The 23,801-nt window shown below is 39.5% G+C and overlaps 1 protein-coding gene across 6 annotated transcripts in view; it reads left to right on the top strand.

The window, feature by feature from the left end:
- LMO7 (LIM domain 7) overlaps positions 1-1,433 on the top strand; it is a 133,490-nt gene extending 132,057 nt beyond the window's left edge. For all 6 annotated transcript variants that reach the window (XM_061995618.1, XM_061995578.1, XM_061995594.1 and 3 more), the window contains one exon: positions 686-1,433. In XM_061995618.1, the coding sequence (XP_061851602.1) occupies positions 686-708 (23 nt within the window). In that variant the 3' untranslated portion in view covers positions 709-1,433. The remainder of the gene's footprint in view (positions 1-685) is intronic.
- Positions 1,434-23,801: the final 22,368 nt, after the last annotated feature.

Here is a 23,801-nt window from a genome sequence, read left to right on the forward strand (position 1 = left end):
TACAAAAGCCAACTATGTGATTACTGCAATGAAAATATACTGACAGCACAGGACTGGTGTGCAATGCAGAGTACTTTGCAGTTGGCGTTTGACATCAGCCTGGCTAATTATTCATTAGCTTGTAACGTGAACATATTGGCTAAAAGGTTTTATAAACAGTAGGCTAATTAATATTCACAGTGTAATTTTATGGTGTGACACTTCTGCACATTTCTATGTTAATTTTGTGGTTTAAACTTGGAACACTGTGGCGAAACACCGGTGTACTGGCAGATGCTCACAAATATATGCAGAGAGAATAAAAAAAGTTATTTGTTAATAATGTCACAGTAATTTAGCAACTTTTATTTTTATTACTGAAGGGTAAATTTAGAAAAACTGTCACCTTGTCTCTATGCTAATACTAAAAATAGTTCTTAACTTGGTAACGTGCATGTTCTGTGGAATATTACTTGGTCTGAAATATTTGCAGTGCTATGACTGGATTAAACTCAAACTTGAATTGTTCATTAAATTTGGATTGCTAGATTCAAAATATATACTTTAGTTTGTGTTACCAATTTCAATAGGTGTTGGAAGTACCATTATCTGGCTTTTATTCAAATTCGGATATTTTTACATTTGTAGCTAAGGTTCCTTGGTAGGTAGACTTTAATTAATAGTTTCTTCTGACTCTCTTTAACAGCTGGACAACCAACCTCCATGTGAAGCAAATGAAGACATGAAACCACTGTTGGAGATAAAAGAAGAGGTGATTGCTGCTGATGTAGATCTATAAATATATATATTATGTGTATGTGTGTTTTTTCTAAGAGTTAACTCTCGCTTGTCTAGTCTTCATAGCAATGCATTGTATTCTTCATATAACTATTTTTATTTATAAGAAAGTAATTGCAGTAAGGAAATATCTGGGAAAAATGCATTCACTTTTTCAGTTTCAAGTCCAGAGAGCACAAGGGGAGAATAAGTATATTTTCGGTAATAACTTCAAAATATTTTTGAGGCTTACAATCAACTAGTTGACTTTCCAATGGTATACGAAGAGGGTATTTTGTTTCTAAGCTCTTGAAGTGAGCGTTAGAGAAATAGCTAATATAAATATATATTTGCAATTGCTGTCTTTATTTTTGACATATATTGAAAGTGAATTCTCTAGGTTAATATGAAGCTGCATTTAAATGCACACAAATGTGTTTGCTTTCCATATGCTGGTTTCTAAAATTATGTGCTTTTTTGAAACTTAAATACAAAGAATAATCAGTTTGCTCAATGGTGTTGGCATAATATTCTGTGGAATCCGTTTAAGGGGAAGAGCTCTCTTTTCCCATTTGGAACATGTAACTATCACTTTTTCCTTCACAAACTGAGTGGAGAATGGTTGTTGAATTACAGTATATTTGTAAATAAAATTTCTGATGTTGCATTTATTGGAAGTTGGGGTTTTTTTTCTTTCTGTCCTGTTAAATGTGTCTAAAGTGATTTGCTGAAGTATAAAATTGTTTGAATTTCATCTTGGGAAAATATTTTTTTGAGAGGATTAAGAAGTCCACCTAAATATGTTCAAAAACTGTAGTGCTTGCTTTTCTCTTTACAGTACACATCGAATTTAGTGTGTAGTCCTCCCATCGAGCCCTGCGTTCTTTTTCCCTTGAGCATTTAACACAAGTGGTGAGACTGATTCTTTTGTCCCCTGTGCTCATCTCTCAAGCATGACAACTGGAAGACCTGGAAATTCCCCAAAACTGCTGTGTCTAGAAATGAGGTGCTGAAAATATTTAGGATTAGATTCTGCTCCTTCTGAAAACACGGTTGGAATGGGTGCTATGTGGCTCCCCAATTGCTTTGGTCAGTGGCTTCCCCAAAACCTTTCATGCCCAGTTAGGTACCCTTCTATATCCACATGCTTGGAAGCAGGAGGAACATATGGAATGTGGCTCAGAGGAATTTGGGGGAGTGTTTTGTGGATAAAACCGAGGCAGAGGACAGTTGGGAGGTGTATTGGCGTGGTGAGGCTCTGACTTTCAGCTTGTATGTGGCACCATGAGGAGCCACAGTAAGGGTGCCAAAGCATCTTAGGGTGCTTCTTCCTCTCAGGGATGGACAGGAGAGCTAGCAGCTAGGGGAGAGACATCATGGCTGTGATAACTGGGGGCAGCGAGAGAAGATCTTGCTGTTTCAGTGTAGGAGAACCTCCCCTGTGTGAACCTCCTGTAACTTCTGCTTCTAACTTCACCTATCTCCTGATTGCTTTGGTTTACTCTTATTTCCTCTGAACAGAAGGGTTCTGCCTCACATCAAGGAACTCTGTGCTAATAAATACTGAAGTACAAAGTGCCAAACATTTTCAAATTCTACCTAAAAAACCCCCTAAAATGTCTCATCAACCCAAAGTTGCCAAGCTTCAATTTTAAGCCACCTTTGTGACTTGGCCTTGGCTTTTGGTATTTGGTTAAATTGTCTCCTGTGTCTTTACCTGTTGACTGGTAAAGGTATTTCATTTGGTTTTCGATATTCTGGTAAGTAACGGCACTGTGGACTACAGGTGAGAGCTCTTGGGTGTGAAGACCTTATTCTTCAAATACAGATTGTGGAAGGATATCCACACTGGTTGTTTACACAGATCTCTGGGAGCCTGGAGTCCTCACTGCTGCTAAAGGAAGAAGGTTGCTTCCCTGAGAGATATTCAGAATAGAAACCCAAATTAGGGAATGTGCAGCTGTGTCTCTTGGTTAAGAAACATACCTAACGGAGATGATGCAGATGCTCCTCTACACTGTCTAGTTTTCAGCCTTCTTTCGTGGTAGAAAGCATCAGACTATGAACAATTGCCTCAGCCCCAATAAATTCTGAGACCCCACAGTCCTCATCATCAGCTCTGAAATATACTGAGAGAACAAAAATTTTTTGTCACAGGTCAAAGTTTCTTGCCCTCCTAGGCATCAATAAATTTTATACTCCCTTCTCCATGATTTCCTCTCTCTCAGTGTAAACTGCAGCTAAACTGTGGGAAAAGTCAGGGACAGCCATGGCATTTCTTGCAGCTAGAGCCCAGTCCTGCTGCCCTGTCCTTGAGAATCATTTGGGCATGGAAATCACCTGGGGGTGAAGAATGGAGAAGGAAGAAAACTCAGCAGTCTGCGGTCTGTAATGCTGCCAGAGCTGCCTGACTGGTACCCCACAGCCTGAAGTGATGGACTCTGAGCCAGGCTGGGTTTTCCTAATTGATGTCAAGTATTTCCATGTAGGCTTCTATTTCATTTTCCAATAAAATGTCTGAAAAGAAACCCTGAGTTATTTCATTAGCTTGTATTAAATTGCTTGCCTGGGAGCAAACAGCAAGTGGAACTTCTGATTTAGTGGTGCTTAAAGAGCTGAAGTTGGAACTTTCGTAGATTGAACCCACGTTTCTCACCCTTGTTAAAGACACGGTTTAGCAAGGCTCCTTCAAGCCTGCATTCGCTAATTTGAGTAACAAAAACTCCATCCTCCTCTCCTTACCCTGGAGGAAAACGTGCAGAGAAACCCACTGTCATGGTTTAACCCCAGCCAGGAACTAAGCACCACACAGCTGCTTCCTCACTCCCTTCTGGTGCGACAAGAGAGAAAGGGTAGAAGTGATAAAACTCATCGGTTGAGATAAAGACGGTTTAATAGATAAAGCAAAAGCCATATATGCAAGCAAAGGGAAAAAAAGGGGTTCATACTGCCCTTCCCATCAGCAGGCATGTGTTCAGCCATCCCCAGGAAAGCAGAGATCCATCATGGGTATTGGTTAATGGGATGACAAATGCCATAGCTCCTAATATCCCTTTCTCCCTTCCTCCTTCTTCCCCCAGCTCTATATGCTAAGGATGACATCATAGGGACATCATCTGGGGTATCCCTTTGGTTAGTTGGGATTATCTGTCCCAGCTGTGTCCCTTCCCAACTGCTTGTGCATTTCCGGCCCCCTTGCTGGCAGGGCAGATGAGAAGCAGAAAAGGCCCTAACTCGGTGCAAGCTCTGACCAGCAATAACTAAAACATCCCTGTTATTAACACTATTTTCAGCACAAATCCAAAACATAGCCCTGTACTAGCTACTGGGGGCGGGGGGGGGGGGGGGAGGAAATTATCTCAGTCAAAACCAGCACACTTAAAAACATTGTTGTGTCTTTGTATTTCAACCCTCATTCGAGTGTGTGGAGCGTGATGGTGGGCTGTGTTTAGCAGCACCTGTTATCCACTGGCAACACAAGATGGCAGTGTGTGAGTGCAGTTTGCACGACAAAAGGCACTTTCCACAGTTGTAAGCTTGTATAAAAAGGTTTACATTCACTAAATGATGCTAAAATTGTAAGGAAAGTTGGAGAGAAAAGTCTCCCTTTGTCTTGGGCCTTTCTCCCTTCCTGGCACTGTGGAGGTGTAATGTGCAACTGGGCCTGTGTGTTCTCATTTGATTTTGTTGCTATTTTGTTAATGACCTGACACTTAAACCAGTGTGAAGTAGGGATAGAAACAGAGCATTTGCTGTGCAGAAAAATAAACTGCACGATTTCTAGGGGGGGGGGGGGGGGGGTTGCTGTATTTTGATGGATTCTTTAAGATGCTGTTGAAGGAAGAACCAATTGCTCTTCCTCAATTTGTCACTTTCAGACACACTGTTTAAGGTTAAAACCCTTAAATGCAGGTGTCTACAGGTGAGCAAGACCTCTGCACTGCTGTTAAAGGCTGAGTGGATTTAGGGATTTACTCCATTCTTTAGTGTCAGATGTCTGGTGGTGCTTGGAATGTTGTTGAGTGTCTGGGACATCCAGCCATGGCTGGGGGAGGATAAGAGTGCAAGTCTGGGAGATACTCGTGCGCTGCTAGTGCAGGTCTCATGGGATGCTTTAAAGCATCTGAAAGGGCAATAGAGATTTATGAGCAAGCAACTGAATCAAGTTCAACCCCCTTCAGATAGCGGAGCAAAGATGTGATTTCATGAGCCAGTAAGTAAGTGTCCACTGCAGGTGAGGTGCTTGCCTGTCTAAGCTTCACTGACTTTAACAGGCACGTAGACACTTGTTTACAGGTTAGCACCTATATTTTTACACACCTCTGTTTACCTTTCTTAATGCTGACAACTGAATTCTTCCATAAATATCCAAGAAACCCTGATTCAGCTAAATCCTTTATCTACCTGATCTTTAGGCTCACAGTCTGTCAGCTAATTGACTGGAACATACATTTGAACATGGCTTTGGAACTGAGTGGTCTGCAGATCGAGGCTCTGTCACAGTGTGATTTTTAAATAAAATGGCACTTCAAAACATAGGAAACATTTTCTGTAACTTTCAGTGTGAACTTAGGGTGAGTTTTCTCTAAGACATAAGAACAAATAAATTGAGCACCTCAGAGTGAAATTAGGGATGTTTCATATGTTCCTGGTTGAGACTTTTTTCATATTTTTTTTTTTGCTCCTTGTGGAAGATTTGTCAGAAGTTTGAAACTCAATTACCTGTGCATTCATCTCCTCAGGCAAGCTGCAGCACTGCAGGCAATGCTGGTTATTGGCCAGGTTTATGCAGCAAGCCCTTTGTTAAAGCCCAGTGTCTGACTTCGGAGCTCACCCTGATTCCAGAAATGGGCAGAGCCAGTCTCATTATTTTCAGGAAATTACCTCACAGGTGAACTCTGATGAGGTTCTAATGATAAGTTTAACCCTTCTCTTTGGTAATAGCAGTTGTAAGGTGGCCTATCTTGTCACTTACAGAGGATAAAAAGGGTTTGAAATCTGACAGCTTGAGCTCAACGAGAAAACTGGTTCACTTGTGGCTGCGTTTTATATTCCAACCAATCATTTTTAATGGATTAGTAAAACCTGTGCTGTGGCTCTGATGGAAAACCATTAGCAGCAGGCATAATTACATGAAAGAGCAGCTTCACGCTGGAAGCTCTTCAGCATTTTCATTTCAGCTCCCTGCTTCTTGGGAGCTAGGGGCACCAACATGAAACAAGGTAGGAGATTGATGCAGAGCACTTGCTCACGAAAGGAATATTCAAGGGCGAGCAGCAGGGTATCAGTTTATTAAAGCTGAAGAATTTTTTTAATTGGTTCAACCTAATGAAAACAAACTTGCCAATTAATTAGCTGCTGTAGGCGACAGACACTCAAAAGAGATGTGTCGTACGATGGTAATTACTGGTTTGCTTTAACAGTCAACATTGTACAAAGAACCAAAGCACTTAGGGGGGAAAAAAAAAGGTATGTACAAGGGTGTGTGTACACACAGATCCTCTTTATTAATCAGAGAAAGAAAAAAAAGCTAAGGCCATAGCACAATCTAATGAGAGGAGGCTTGTGTTCACCACAATGTGCCATCAGTCCTAAATGACCTTTTGTGAGTAGCTGTGGCAGAGCAGGTGATTCTGATTCCCTGAACTGGAATTTTCTTTTTCCCCCCAGGCAGTCAACCAGCTGTGTGCCATTTAGTGGTACACCAATTGCATATGGCCCTTCAGGGACGGAAATTCACAGACCTCAGGGTCAGGTCTGCAATCATTTAATCTGTCTATATCCCTATAAAGATCAGAACCTCTCACCCAACAATTCCTTTACTGAACACAGAACTTCTATGTAAACAACAATGTTCTTTGTTGGAAGGGAGCCCTGTGTAGATCTGAACTATGCAAATCATAGACAATCTTACCACCTGTCAACGTACATTGTTCCGGTGGTCAATTAATACTCATAAAAATGTTAATTTTCTTTTTAGCCATTTTATTTGAATGAGCTTTCTAGCCGACTGTGATTATATTTTCATTCATTTAGCTTGATTTAGGCTCTTAGCATTGGATTAACTCTTTTTCTCTCTTAGATTGTACATGTGACTTTGATATAGTACGTGCTCCCCCTTTCTTTTTTTTAGTTTTATTTCTTATATCTGCACATAAAGCCTTACTGCTCACATCAGTCAAAAAATACAAGATTACCTCCATGGGAGGACACTATGGATAGAATCATACAAACATAGAATGGTAGGGGTTGGAAGGGACCTTTAGAGATCATCTAGTCCAACCTCCCTACAGAAGCTGGGTCACCTAGGTCAGGTCACATAGGAACATGTCCAGGCGGGTCTTGAAGACCTCCAAGGAAGGAGACTCCACAACCCCTCTGGGCAGCCTGTGCCAGGGCTCCCTCACCCTCACACTGAAACAGTTTTTTCTTATATTTAAATGGAACTTGTTGTGTTCCAACTTCATCCCATTACCCCTTGTTCTGTTACTAGATACCATAGAAAAAAGAGATGTCCCAACCTCCTGACACCCATCCTTTAGATAATTGTAAATATTAATAAGATCCCCCCTGTCTCCTCTTCTCCAGACTAAACAGCCCCAGTTCCTGCAGCCTTTTCTCATAAGAAAGATGTTCCCGTCCCCTGATCATCTTGGTGGCCGTGCGCTGAACTCTCTCCAGAAGTTCTCTGTCTCTCTTGAGCCAAGAAGCCCAGAACTGGACACAGTACTCCAGATGATAGATTTGCCCTCTCAGTGAATTGCATTCTACCAGGAGTATATCTAGAACAGAAGGAAATACTTTTTAAAAACACTAAAAAAGGAACACTCTATAAGAATTATTATTGTTATAATTAATAATAATAATGATAATAATTTATGTAAAATGCATATATTCAAATAAGACTTTATGTCCTCAAGGGAATTTTGCTGCATAAATCATCTGGCATGATTAGTAAGGCATTGAATTGCCTTTGTGGGAATGACAATGCCTGAATTCCTGTGTGGTTCTACTAATTTTCCTGTCTTGGGGAAGCACCTCTAAGGGATTTCAATGCTGACATGTCTTGGTTGACAAAGGAAGATCACATTCCATTTTTATTTCTCAGCAAGAAGTGCCAGCTGTAAAAGTACAATTAGTTCCCGCTATGTTTGTTGGGTATTGATGGAAAGGGTCCAACTCAAGTCTTTCATCAAATTCTAGATCTGTAAAGGTAAAAATTAATGTCTTTTAATGCCTGTGTAAACAAGACACCCACAGAGAAAGATTAGATTCACTTGCATGTCGTACTTCATTTTAAGTAAAACTCATTTCTACTGAGGTAACTATTGCTTTTATGAGCTATATCTGTGCTGCACCTCATTTTTAATGTCAGCAGTTGTACCAGTGTGCTTCTGTCTGCAAAAATCAGAGAATTCCATTTAGGATTGCAAGGGAGCAAGTCAGTAAATGAGCAGCTTTCAGCTAGGCACAGCTAGTGTCTGTTAATAATCCATGGCCACCTAGCACAGCATGCTGCAGAATGGCAGTCACAAACTATGCTAAGAGCATATTTTATGCAAAATTCCTTTTACAAATGAGCATGCATTTCTATCAACAACTGAAATTCTTACAAGTATTTTTGGACCTTAGCAGGTAAAAAAATATAGTGAAGAATCACTTCTTTGCCCTTTGCTATTGGAGTGATTGGATGTTTGGGATTTTTGACTGCTGGACTCTATATTTGAACTTTTCTGTTGCCCATGATAGTTCATAGCATGTCTGACACCTGTAAACCTTGGGATTTTGCATTCTCTCTCCTTTGATACTGCATCAACTCAACAATAACAGAAAGGCAATTCTGGACTGAAGGTCATTCCTGTCATTATGCAAAAGTATTTACATTGTCCAGAGCATTCTGTGTTACAGCAGCCACCTTGATTTCACCATCACCTAATCTTTTTCATTTCATCTGCTGCTTCTAGTGACGTAGAGCTAAATGGAAAACAAAAAGTGAGCAGATAAACGCCAGTTTGGTACTGGAAGGATGAATAGATGCTAAACAAGAGGGGATATATAGGCTACACAATCCATTTACACATATAATGGTAATGCTCCCTTTAATTATTCCCTGTAGCACTTTGAAGATCATAGAATCATAGAATGATAGGGTTGGAATGGACCTTTAGAGATCTTCTAGTCCAATCCCCCTGCAGAAGCAGGTTCACCTAGATCAGGTCACGTAGGAACGTGTCCAGGCAGGTCTTGAAGACCTCCAAAGAAGGAGACTCCACAACCTCCCTGGGTAGATATACAATGTTATCACATGGTATATTCTTGGTATCATATGCACTTTCGTGCTCTTAAATCCTATATCTCTGTAACATCTTGGACTCAAGACAAGAAACTTGCCTATTCAGAAGCATTGTTTACATAATCTTTCAATCCTAATCTTTTGATTTGCCAGATCAGGAATAGTTCATAAAACTAGATTGTGTGTAAAATACTAACTAAAGGTGCTAATTTCCTTAAGGTTGTAAAACTAAAGCATCCTTTCACCTGGCACTAGAGAGTGTTTGAATTCTTCCCTTCAGCATCTCAAGGCTATGACTTGGAAGTATGCCCATAAAAGTATCAACAGACAAGGGCAAAAATGTTCCTGGGTCAATCCCCCACAAAGCAGATATTTCCACTCACCAGTTTGCATAGTGAAAGCATTATTTTTTTTTCTCTTCTCAGTCCTGCTTCCCTGTTTTGTTTTGTTTTTTCCATCGTGATAACAACAGTTATACTGTCCAGCAAATATCAGCAAATATTTATCTTCTGATCAAGCTTCATGCTGAGACAGAAAAACAGATGCATTTATAATGCTATTTGCATGCACGTGGATCAATTGCAACTCAGATTCCCACAGAGCCTGATTGGATTTAAGCAGAGGACTTGACAAAAATGAGCCTGGGAGTCATCTGCCCACTGCTTGCCTCCCATGATGAAATAAGCCATTCTCTAGCCTGGGAAAAAAGATTTCCCTGTGCAACCCATGGATAAGTTCTGCTGTTCAATCAACTCCAGTGGCTTGTGTGAAAGGAGAGCCTGCACCACTGCAGATTTACTTCATAACCAGCCAGTTAGATCAGAAGGAGAACTTGGATCATCAAAGCCCAGTAGTAAGGCTGGGAAGTGTTAATCTTGACTGAGTTGAAGTCTAAAGGCTATATTGCTGGACGGTGTTGGAAGAACTAGCTCTGTTGTGAGCAGAACTGCACTGGCTTGCTTCAGCTGGGGATGCATGCATGGTGCAGATGAAATTGCAGCTACCTTGTAATTCTCATCTCTAAGTTTTTGTACAGGTGCTATAGAGGTCTTGTACACTTGTACATGTATCACCAGATTTTGGGTTTGGTGGGTTTTTTTTGGAAGCTGGAAAGAGTAGCTGGAGATTTAAGAGAGTGATGAAAACAGTGTGCTGTGATTCTGTAAATGTTCAGTGCTCACCTATTTTTTTGGACTATAAATCTTCTTTGTGATGTTCTTGAAGCCTTTCTAATTAAATGGTAATTTTACAAACCAGGTGACTTTTATTTTTCTACTTAAAGCAAGAAAACAGTGAGAGCAAAACAGATAATTCAATAAAGAATTAACTTCTGTTGACATTTTCTCAGCTAATAGAGTGTGAAGAGCCCTTAATAGATGATTACTTTACCAAAAGAACTGCCAAGGTTGGATTCTTTCTTAAATTATTTAAATGAATCTCAGACAATTCACTTGTCCTGCACTCTTGAACTCTGGGCTTGTGATCCCCCCACTGCTTTTAGAAGGAATCTGTGGGCATATTTTCAAATTTTTCTAGTTAAATGTCTGTGATATGGATCTGTGTAGCTGTGCTACACTCATTTTCCACATGAGGACTTGGTAAATGTTTCTGTTTAAGCTTAGATCTCAGTTTGGCCAAGATCGAAACTTTTTCCTCTTTGTCACTCTCTTTCTCTGTGCAGAGGACACTGCACCTTGGGGATGGGGAGATTACACTGCAGTATATCATCTCCAGATGTGATAGAAGGTTTTGGGACTCAAATCTCTTTCCACACAAGTCCCCGTCTACTACTAATCTGGATCAGATTAGAAAGAATAGTGTTTATTTCCTTTCTCTACCTAGATATTAACCCCAAACCTCTGAGACTCGATTGAACAATTAGAAGCCATAATGGATAGAAATGGCTTTCACCTACCAGCTTTTTGGTACAAGACTGGGCAGATCACAGCAGAATAGATATATGCCGGGTAAGTTTTGCTGTCCTGTTTCCTCCATTGTTGGAGTATGGGACTCCCTTCTTCCTACCAGTACAGGATTTGCCCTGTGGCTTACACTGGGCAGAAATTGACGTGTTTAGCTAGTTGCTTTTCTGAGCAGAACTTTCTGGTGCATTTCATCCACCTGATGGTTGGATGCACTCCCATACTGTGGCTGCAGATTTTTTTCTTCTTCATGCCCTCATTCCAGCACTAAAGTCAGTTTTTTGCATTTCTGACAGCTGAAACAGGAGAAAACCTGATGTTCAGCCTCTATCAGCCTCTTTCTGTAATGTCAGTAACTAACTGTAACGTTTTGCTTGCCAAGCAGCAAGCCTTGGGGTTCTTGCAGCCATGCTGCACGGTGAAATGTGACAGCCTTCTCACTTTCCTACTGCACTGTCAGGTTGGCTCAGCAATTATCTACTGACAGCTGTGTTGCTGGCAGAAGGAGTGATGTCTCTTTGGCAGCTACCCCACACGTGCCTTGATACATAAGTTATTTCTCCTTTCCTTCAGCTCTGCTTCAGCAGCACTTTATGGATTCAGCTGGGAATCAGGTTCCTTTTCTGCATTCAGTATGCTGAGGGGAACTTTTCCCTGTGGACCTTGTAATTAAGTCAAGTTGCAGGTTTCATAAATCACCTGCTTTAAACGAGAAGAGTTTTTGTGGAGTCTCCTGATTTCTATCGGCTGTATGTCTGTCTGCCACCACACACTGAAAGTTGTGTATTTTCAGTAGAAGCCATCTCTGCTGTCAGAGAATCCCAGGGAGCAGTATGTTTTAACCGTTTGAGGAAGTACAACCACTAATGTTTAGTAGGGGAGCTATTCATCCCTCATATCTCATCCCCAAGAAGAACAGAAATAGAGGAAACTGTATGAAGGGTTATCTCCTGTTTCTAGGTGGTAGTGTGTTGAGTGAGTTGGCTTAAGTGAGACTGCAATGAGTGTGATGGTATATGCTGACTGTAGGAATTTGAATGAAGGCAGATCACAGCAGGAAAGGGTTGGGCCTGGAATAGAGAACAGTAGCTTTCAACTTCACTGGTTGCAGTCATTATAAACAATTTCCCTTGTCATACCATGAGATGTTCTTTTGATTGCAAAACAAACAAATTAGAACTGAAAGGATAAAGATATGAGGCAAACCAAATTTTCGTCTGTTTCTGACAGATGCATTTAATTCCTCTTTCTAAGAAGTTATAACCAGTTTGGTGAAAACCTCACCCTACTGGAGACCTATGTGCTAGAAATATAGCTTGCATAATACCATGGACAACTGGATACAAAACTATTTACATCAACAGAGGGTATCAAAGTTTAGTTTCTTGGTTTTTAGGCTGTGATAATCCCCTCTTTTCATATTTTCATCAAACACATCATTTCTACAGGCCTTTCTTGAAAGAATTTAATTGGGACTAAGTGGCAAGAGTAGCTGATCCACTGGCACTAAAGCAACAAAACAGCTCAATTTCGGCCATTTTTATCTGGAAAAATACTGAGAAGTTTTTTTCTATGTTTCATGAAAACAATATTGGCTTTAAACTATCTGCACTTGACACTTTTTTGCCCAGAAGATGAATTTTCTCTGAGATTTCATATCTAAGCTCTTTGTAGGTTTGACCTTACTTCCCCTGTGGCATTTGAAGCAATGCCTCTGGCTTTGCAGACCCATACAATGATTAAAGAGTTAGATATTTCTTTTAATTAATTTTTAATTAAAATGAAGGAATTGAAGAAGAAAAAAAGGAGATGCTACTAAAAGTTGAAATCTTTGCTCTGTTCTGAGCTGGCTTCAGCTGTTGTTATGTTCAAAAACTACTAAAAAGTACAGTTGATTCAGTCTTTCTAGTTTGGTGAAGAACCAACCAGCATATGTGGACATTTTCTTGCAGAGATTCCAAACTTGGAGTTCTCTGTTATCCCTGTGTGCTCTGGTCTGATACTAAACTCAGAAGCCATGGATCAGAAATTCAAGCCCAAAGAGGCTCGGAGTGTACTGGCATCTTACAGAAATAGTTAATCTTGGACTTCATCCATTAACAGAAATTGCTATACATATTTTGACACAACATAAATACCTTCTTTTCACCTTTTCTTCACCTTCAAAAATCTTGTCAGCCAACATGAATCTCATCTGCTCAGGTTAAATGCATTAAAACGATTTAGTAAAACATCATGATATCTTCCAGAAATGTCATTTAAATCTATCTAGAGAATGAATTTAAAATTTTTCTTTAAAATGACACTATACTTAATTGCCTTTTTATGCTGAGAAACATTATGGAGTTAATGAACTGCTTTCATAGCTTAGTACAGTATTCAACTAGAATATGTATTCAACTAGTTATGTATTCAACATAACCGTTTCTATTTTATTTGTCACCAGTCTGTTATGGACGAAAAAGTTGTCACATCCGTTTTCTTCTATACAGAAATTTATTAATCAAAGTTTAACACAAAATAAAGACATTTAGCAAGTGGCAAATGAGCAAAACAGCCCTGGGTGACCGGGGAAACACAGTAGTTCCGCCACGGCACACTTTGGCTTTCTATCACCCGCCTTATATAGGATCTTAATGCTGTCCATACGCCTGAACATAGTCCATGATTGGGTTTCGAAATGTCCAGCTTTTACGTCGGGAGTCTCGATTGGTCCTCTTTAAGGATTCAAAGTCCTTATTCCTCTTCATTCGCAGTAGATCGATGTCCAGATATACCTAATTTGGGTATTGCTGGTGATACAGCAAGTTTAAGGCGGCTGATGCAATCTTAGCCGATGAGTGTCATCATCCACCGTAAACTCGTCGATCCAGGATGGTACCAGCACTTCTGTTGTCCCCTGATTAGTTATTTTCAAGCACTATCACTGTGTCCCCATAGTCAATTCCCATCACCCACCCCTTGGTATCTATAAGAGACAAACACTGGGAACTGACCACCCGAACACATATTTCTATTAAACACTCCATATTAAAATTATCACACACATTATATTATTATAATCGCCATCCGCTTTATACTATATTTATTATGATCAATACACACTCTATATTATGATCAATACACACTCTATATTATTTATTACAAGTCTAATTTGTTAAGATTGAGTTTTGTTTTGCTTTTAGATTGAATTCAGTTAATTATCAATCATATTTCCTTTGCATACACTGAGAATCCCAATAAATGGAAGAGGAGCAAAGTCTTCTAAATAATATATAAAATACAAGCTGTTACAGATCTTATGTGGTCATTATAATACATGTAGCTGCCTTATGAGGCTGTTTGGCTCTTTACTACTTTTTTTTCTGTTATCATTCAAAATGGTCTGTGCAAGGCTGACTGACCCATTGCTTCTAGATTTGTTTGGCCTAGCAAAGAGTTGAAAGATAATACAATGATTCGTGTATAAATACCTTCAGAAAAGGGAAGGAGGTAAATGCTCCAAGTGTTGTACATAAATCTAGACTGGAAGTTAGAAAATTTCAGACTGTTTGAAGAATGAAGTCTGAGCTGGTCTTTCAAACACGGCAATAGAGACAAGAAGGATTTTCAGAGATATAAGGAGTGTGTGTGACAGAGAATAGAGCAGTTCCTTGGCACAGAAAAAATAAATCCTGTGGCCCAAATCTCTTTGTGTCTGATTACATTTACATCTTGAAGCAGGGTGAATGAGACGTTGATTTCAACATGTATTTTGGTTTAATTTGTTCTTTTTTGAGGTGTGGGAGGATGGGGCGTAGCTGTTTGGTAAGGCCAGAATTAATTTCTTCTCTCTGCTGATGATTTCTGAGGCATGGTAGTTTGACTACAATTACTAACATGAATAGGGTGCATTGATCCTTCTAATGGCATTTATTTATTATGCAGGTCTCAGGACTGTGTGCTTTGATCCAGTCACAGATTTGACTGGATTGATGCTCTTGGGACTGGGACAGAGCTCTTCCCAAGCAGGATGACTGGAGTTTTGACAACGTGCAAGGCATTCTAGGAGAAAAAGGGAGCTTTACAAGGCAAATTCCCCATTGCTGTCAGGATTAAGGACAGTGGCAACACTCTTGATCTTTCTTGTTCTATTTCTATTTACTCCAGCAGCCTTCTAATGGTCACTTTTACCTCTGTGTACATCAGACAACGTTTTCTTTCCAAAATGTAGCCAAGTGGCAAATCACATCAGAGCTATGAGTCAGTAAACTCTTGATATATGCATAAATATACTCTTCTATCTTTCCTATACCATATTAGCAAAATGCCTGGACCAAATCCTCATCTTGCTCCCTGCCACCTCTGAAAGTGGAGAGCGTGACAGTTTCTTAAATTTAGGGAATTAACCCAATAATTGGAATTTCTTTATTTCCTATATGAGAGAGAATTGACAATGAACATATATTAATAATAAAATACTTGTTCTTTGATTTTATCACTTGCTTTTCAAATTGGGCAGTGAAAATAATGAAGACTTTTTTAGTTAGTCTCTGAGAGTTATGGAAAAAAACATCAGGAAATACTTAAATGCTGTTTCCTGAAAAAATATCACCCTTGTAGAATTCTTTCACACATATCACAAAGAGAGAAGTTGGGATCTCTGTTATTAAAGAAAAAGTTTTTCTGTTCCCTCTTGCCCCACATTAAAGAGCAGCAGCTGCTTTAAAAGAGAACCCACTTTTATTATCTTCATATGCAATAAGAACATCTATTGTAGAAACTGATGGATGTGTATTTGTAAGAAAGTATCTAATCTCAACACAGAGTGACTTTGGAAGGACAAATTTTGATAATGTTCCAAGAGCTCTGAACTTTAACTGCTTGAGGTGAAATAGGAAATTGATCAAAATCAGTCAATTTCTTTGGAAGTTAGAAAAAACCCTGGAAAAGGTGAGAATTGCTCTCTACCATACCTTATCTTTTTAAAAAAACTTTTGCTTGTGTTAATCATTTTGAAACATCAAGTGAGCTATTGATTGAAATAAAAATTAACAATTTTCCCATGCATTTTGATTTTTCATCTGTTAATCACAGAGCATATTGGCTACCTAAAGTGGTTTTTCCTTTTCTTTTTAATGTTCGAAGTACTAAGTTTAACAATAGATAGTGATTTGTATTGGTTACCATGGCAACATATTCTGTAACACTTCCTTCAAGAAATATCTTTTAATTTGCTGTGTCCTTAATAATATGTTAAGTAGTTTACTGTGCCTTAATGCAGAAAATGCTGCTGTACTTTATGTTATCTTATGAGTAGTGTGTTAAGTCATCCATGAGCTTCATGCCTTATTCTGCAAATGGACTGGAATTGGTAGACAGATGCTCTTAATTCATTATTATTAAGGCTATTATTATTTAAATTTTTCTAGTCTGCTTCTGCAAGTTATTTTAAGGATGAATCCTTACATATCATTTTTTGTCTTCCCTGTTATTTGATGATGCATGTCATATTCACTGAGATCCCTTTCAAAACTGTTGACCTCTTCTCTCCATCCTCTCCACACTGCTTAGTAGCTCTGCTGAGATACTTGCAATAAAATTCTTATAGTTCAACGTGGTTTTAGTTGTTATCTCACATATATATTTTCAAGGTGATTTGAATTAACTCTATGTGGCATGATTTAAATACTTTATTTCTGAGGAGTGCACAGACTGCAACAAAACAAAAGCAAAATACATTCAAAATTATTTGTTAAGATTATAGCATATTGAACACAAGACATTCCAAAGAAACATAAGGAAGAATCTCCTCAATGTGAGAGAGAGGGAGCACTGACACAGGCTGCCCAGATGAAGTGTGGAGTCTCCTTCTCTGGAGACATTAAAAACCCACTCAGATGAGTTCCTGTGTGACCTACTCTTGGTGGTCCTGCTCTGCAGGGGGTTAGGACTAGATGATCTTTTGAGGTCTCTTCTAACCCTTAAGATTCTGTGATTATGTGAAAATTACTTTATGATAGTAAGCAGTGGGGATACTTTCCCCTGACATATGTTCATGAAACTATTTTAGCATCTAGAGATTCAGGTTTGTGGGTTAGGCTGGACCATCTCATTGTAGAAATGAGGGAGAATCCTACAATTGGGTTGTGATGGCCCCATGTGCTGTACTGTAACTCAAGATTTAAAATCCTAAATTAGAATTGTGGAATCGCTCTTGCATACGTGTGGTTTTGTACTGGCTTTGTTTATAATATCACAAATATTGTATAAGATACTATCCACCAATGTACAAGATATTTTACAAATTAGTCAGAATTGTGGTACTTGCAATGTTTAACAAGTGCATGTAGTTTCTGTTAAAGCCTTTCAGTTTTGCACCCCGATCAAATCAGGCTTAGTGGTAATGCTGAGCCAGAGTCTTTCTGTTTCTCTTGTACAGTCCCTAAGGTAGTATTATTTCTCATTCTCTCTAAAATCATCAGGATGTTAGTCTCTCTGGGGTATTTTTTTATATTGCTATGAATATCTCAGTTGACCATGGTACTTCAGGAGAGAATTTTTGCTCATTTCTCATCACAATTGGTGCAGTGACTGTCACTGTGGCCCAGGGACTCCTGCCTGTTCTTTGGATTAACCTTGAAGTACTGTTGCAAAGTTGTTACATTCCTGTAAACATTGCTTTTCTGTTGATTGAGATAGATGGCTTGTTGGGGTGTTGTTTTTTGTTTTGTTGGTTGGTTGGTTGTGTTTTTGTAAATAAAGTGATTACAATTGGCTATTTAAAGATGTTTTGTCATAAAGGCTCTTCTTTACTAGTCTTTTTCTTAGCACTGCTTAGCACATGGTACTGGGAATCTCCCTTAAGGCATAGAGGCCAGCCATCATAAAAATGAATCTACTGGGCAATGAGATGTTTTTGTTTGACTCTTTGACTTTCAGGCAAAGTAAATATCTGTGCTGCTCAAATTTATCGCTAGTATCTCACCAGGCCTTGTGAAGGGGTTTTCAATCTGTGGAAAGAACAGATGACCTCTTTACAGTGTGTAACCATTGTGCAGATAATATATAGATTAGTACTCTCAGATATTACCAGGCTTTCTTTTATCCTGCAGCTGTAGGTGGAAAAAAGATGACAATCATGATTAGGTGCAGACTTGCCCTGTTAATGGGAATAGCTCACTCATGTCTGTGAGCTTTCTCAAAATACTCACTACTTAAATGGATCAACACTTCTCTCCATAGAGTAGTAGAGATTAAAACCACTTGACAGTCTTTCTGGAGCAGAAATGCCTGACTTCAGTGAAGTATTTAGTGTGTAATGAAAGAATACTATAAAGACTCTCTAACTTAAATCAGCCTCCCTGCTTGCAAGAATCTTGTGCCAGCTGTTAGGAGAGTCTGTCACTGAAGACACTCCAGCAATAAGACATCAGTGAGTTGCAGCTGTTGTGTACAGATTCATGCACATTGTGCTGAAAAGAGACTTAGAAAACAGGAGTCACGATGTCTTTGTGAGCACAGGGGAAAATCTCTCAGAGGGACTGGAATAGGGAAATCTATAATTTCTTCATTACCAAAAGGGGAAAAAATGCTGTTAGTTCGTTGGTTGCCATCTGTCTTTTCTCAGCTAATCTATTCACTGAACACAACTGCATTTTCCCACTGTTTATCTGCCTGCAGTACAGGCCTAGATGCCTCTTTGCTGTGCAAATACAGACATTCCTGGATACAATCATCACTGCTAACATCCACTTGAAAAATATAGTTAACTGTGAAAAAGAAATGCTCTGCAAACGCACAGACAAAAATTCAGCTAACCTCTGTCATAGCCACTTAATTTCTGGTTCTTTTCAAGTAAAGACAAGTTACAACAATAACTTGAAGAAAGTATATCCTCTCATGGCTGATGTGCTCTCAAACAGTTAACTGCTTACTCTGGAAGCAAAGTCTCTGTTTACATCATCTTTACTGACCACTTCCTTGAAATGGTTTTGTGGATTGCTGTGCAGTGTAATTCCAGAGTCTGAGAATTTATTTCTTTTTCTTTTCTCTTTAAAGCTCATTGTCTGAAAGACTTCTGTAGATCTCATAAAAAATAATTATCATCTCAACAAATAATTTTTCTTTTTAGATATGAAAATACATCACAGGATACCCACATTGGATAATGTATTTTCTGAGGGGAGGAGAGGGGAAAACGTGTTTGTGATTGCAAAAATTCTTTGTTACTTGTTTTGTTTTGGAAAAGTCTTATTTTAGTTTTACCTCAATCCTGACACAAGCAAATCACTGCATGACATGTTCATAGAATCATAGAACCCATTGTAGATTTGAATCTCCCTGCATGGGCAAGGACACCTTCCACTACACCAGGTTGCTCAAAGCCCCATTCAACCTATCCTTGAACATTTCCAGGCATGGGCCTTCCACAGGTTCTTTGGGCAACGTCTTCTGTCATGTCACCATCCTCACAATGAAGAACTTCTTCCTTACAACTAAATATGCTTTCTTTCAGTTTGAAGTCCTATATATGTTCTGTTCATAGGAGGGGTGCAGATAAAGAGACAATGACATTTTCATTTAAAATATTAACAAATGAGAAGAATTTACTCTCCATTTGGTCAGCATCTTCCTGCAGATACATCTTCTGTCTAGATGTTAAGGATCATGGTCCTGTCTAGCGTTATTGAGCAGAGGTGTGCATGTGTCTGAAAACAGGAGAGATAGTATAAAGCCAGATCCAGGCCCAGGGTTATAATCCCCAGAAAAGTCTAAAGAGAGTTCCTCTGGGTGAAGAAAGAGAGCTGAAACTGTAAATAGGAAAATGCCACATTTTTAAAAAACCTGAAATGCAGAAAAAAAGAAAATAGAAAGGTACAAATTATTTAAAGCTAATTTCCAAAAAGTGATTCTGTGTGATTCAAACAAGAGCATTTTAGGTCTACACTGATGGCGAAAAACGCAGAGAGACAAATCCCAGAAAAGTTTGTGGATTCAGAGGTGCGGTATGGGAGAAACCACAGAGTGCTAACAACTGCTGAATCTTCTTCATACCACACAAATGCTATGACCACAGAACTACGGAATATTCATGGAAATTGCTGGGTCTTGCCTTCTTTTTAGAGGTCGTGGCACTATTCGCCCTTAGAAAACAACAACTGATGAAAAAAAACCTCTCCCATAGAATCATAGAATGGTAGGGTTTGGAAGGGACCTTTAGAGATCATCTAGTCCAACCCCCCTGCAGAAGCAGGGTCACCTAGATCAGGTTGCATACATGTCCAGGCGGGTCTTGAAGACCTCCAAAGAAGGAGACTCCACAACCCCTCTGGGCAGCCTGTGCCACTGCTCCCTCACTCTCACAGTGAAATAGTTTTTTCTTATGTTTAAGTGGAACTTTTTGTGTTGCAGCTTCATCCCATTCCCCCTTGTCCTGTTACTAGCTACTATAGAAAAAAGGGATGTCCCAATCTCCTGACACCCACCCTTTAGATATTTATAAATGTTAATAAGATCTCCCCTCAATCTCCTCTTCTCCAGACTAAACAGCCCCAGATCCCACAGCCTTTCCTCATAAGAAAGATGTTCCAGTCCCCTGATCATCTTGGTGGCCCTGTGCTGGACTCTCTCCAGCACTTCCCTGTCCCTCTTGAGCTGAGGAGCCCAGAACTAGGCACAGTCCTCCAGATGAGGCCTCACTAGGTCATAGTAGAGAGGGAGAAAAACCTCCCATGATTGGGAATTGCTTTCTGATGAAGCAGACTGTTGCTTATTGCTGTCTGATTCCTGTTGATTTCAAAGAAATCAACTTTTTTTCTTCATTGCTAATAAACAGCAAAGCAGTAAAGAAACATTTGATGTAAAGACTGGCTTCTCCTAACCGACTCTGACTCCACTTTAAATTTAACTTGCCTGCCTTCAACAGAACAGCAATGTTTTCTCTCTACTTTTCCTTATGTCTGTCTTTTACTGTTTGCTTTCTGACTTTGTAACTCTTTTTCTTTTTGAATCCATGGGCAGAAACTCTTGGATGAAATATGAGTGTTTACCTTTTCCATGCAACAACTAACAGTTAGAAACCAGCAAACTCAGCATTTATGTTGCGGTCGTTTATTTTAACAGGGCTCTTGCTCCTCCTCTGCAACATCAGTACACCATCAAACACAATGTTTACTTCAGATTTGGTACAAACTAAATATTTTCACCAGAAGAAATGTGTTACTTTCAATTCACACAACCTTCAGGATGAGAGAAATAGGAAATGTTATCCATTGACTTGGGATATAGCTGATTTTTTCTGCTTTCCTATGAGGAAAAGGCTTTACGATTGCTTTTGCTCTGTCAGGCTTTTGTTGGCTGACATCTGCTTAACCTGGCAGACATGTGGAAATCTCAAAATAACTACATTCCTGGGGGTTCTGTGAAAATGCTGAGTGGACAGAAAAGGCCCAATTCTGTGCCCACACTGAAAGCTTTTGATAAATAGAGATGGATCCAGGCTTGGCTGCTACACGCCTTGGCTGACATGTGTCAACTGTGTATCTGTCAACCCTCCTGAGCTCTTCATGGATATATCTCAGGGGAGGCGGAGGTGTGGTAGTAGAGAGGTTTGAGGGATAGAGGCCACAAACCCATAGGGAGCCAGTGGTAGGCCCCTTCTGCTGCCCATGGAAGCAGTTGCTTTTGAACAGATATGGAAATAGCTTTGCAGTGTATTGAAAAGTTTATGCTTTGCAGACCTCTTTTTTGGTTTGATGGGTTTTTTCCCCCCATTTTTTCCCCTGCATTTCACCTGAGTTCATGTTTAAAGTCAGGAACACTGTTTCCACATCCTTCACCTTAACAAATCTTGAAGCCAGACAAGATAATGTGAAAAGCAAATGAAATTCTTTTCGAATAGTCTGTGAGTGAGTGTCTGGAAAGTATCGGTAACGAGCTGGCTAGTGTCACAGCACAGCTCATGTCAGACAGAGAGGACGGAAACAATGCTTAATCATAGATGTCAGTACTTATTTAGACAGGTGTTCAAGACAGTGTTCCAAAACTTGAGGTGACTTTAACCTTTGTTAAAAGTACTTGTACGTATATCACATCTAAATAATATATGTTAACAAAGTAGGCACATTATCTCGTGTAACCCAACAAGGTCCAAAAGCAGACAAAAATGGAAATACACATGATTTTTTTTTAATGCCCTACCTGTAAATACTATTTTTATGTCTTATTCACTAAACTAACAAGTAGATGACTATCATAAATACTAGTGATCAATGCAAACTCATTTGGGAAATGATCTTGGACAGACACAAGTTCACTTTGGACAGAAATGAGTCATTTCAGAATTTGGGATCCTCTCTTCTTCAAACAGAGATATTTGATGTATGCAAGTGCTGTACTGAGCTCCAGAGTCATGTGTTAAGTACATGACTTGAGCACCTGTGTGCAAAGTGTCCATGCTCCCACTGGAGTCAAAGGAGTGCTAATCAATACAGAGGGACTGAGAGGGATGGTTATACACTTTACCCTTTACCAGATAGGGCTCAATTGAGTTGTTAAAACTTAGGCATCTAATGCCATTTGAAACAATTCTAGATATCTGAGGCATTTGCATAAACTTGAAGATATGAGATAACTGACTGAGAGAACTGAACTGCATCCCTACATTTACTCACTCTTCTGACTCCTTTGGCTATGTTGTTAAGATCTTCACTAACACCTCTGCAAGTATCTACATTGAGATGCCTGAATCTGGAGCTGACTCTTAGACTCAAATCCCAACACCCCAACCTAGGCAACTATGAAGTTACCCCATAGTCACCATAGCTGTTGCATGACCACAAAAGATATTCTTAAATCAACAGGTCTCAAACTGTATGCTCCTCAAACTGCTTCATATTGCAGACTCAACACTTTAAACAGTCTCTATGTAGCAGTCAGGTGTTTATAGAAATGAAATAATATGAAGTTCCCGGTAACAAGCTCCACTGAGCAGCTAATGATCTTTCCATGTGGGCCCTCAGAGGCTGTACCAGTGTAGGTAGGAGCAAAATTTACGGGCAAAATTTGAAATGGATCTGTTCTGCTCATAAGCCAAGCACTGTTTTTGTGGTCTTAGTTGATTCAGCTCTAATTTATTGCCATTTCTCCATGTCTTCTGCCTCTGCTGTTGCTGGACCTCCTCTTTTTTGCATTAGCTCCTTGGTTTCACTCTCATTTTTCTCACAACCATAGAATTTGCTTTGTTAGCCTGGATATGCTCTGTCTGACAGATAGCTTAAACCATTTCAGCTAAGATTAAAAAGTTAGGCTACAGAAAACTATGTCACAGTGAGGCTGAGGATAATGAGCTTTTTTGACAATAATTAAAAAACATACAGGAATATACAAGGCTTTCTTGCAGGGATGTGAGATAATACTGAAGTATCAAAGCCAATTTTAGTATTTTAAAATCTCTTACTATCTTTCTTACTCCTGAGGAATGAAATTGAGACCTCAGCAGCATCCAAACTTTGACTTTGTGTACGTGCCATGAAATCCTGTCATCAGAAAAATCAATGGGCATGTTGCCATTTATTTTTAAAGAAAACATGACAGCACCCTGCTGCCATGGCCTTTTTGCATCATGTTCTTCCTAGGAGGTTTTGTGCTTTCCAAGTCTTCACAGGGCAATGCTGGCATTAGCTGCTTGTAACAGGGCCACCAGCAAAGCAGAGAGCTGCAATACAAAGAAATCAAAGTACAGGGAGTCTCCCAGCATTTGGGATCAGATATGATCAGCAGATGTCAGTGGGCAATCCTCAGAAGGTTTAGTAGGTGAGACATTTAAATCATCTAGTGACTGATTTGTT

This window comes from Colius striatus, chromosome 1 (genome assembly GCF_028858725.1).
Source record: "Colius striatus isolate bColStr4 chromosome 1, bColStr4.1.hap1, whole genome shotgun sequence".
NCBI lineage: Eukaryota > Metazoa > Chordata > Aves > Coliiformes > Coliidae > Colius > Colius striatus.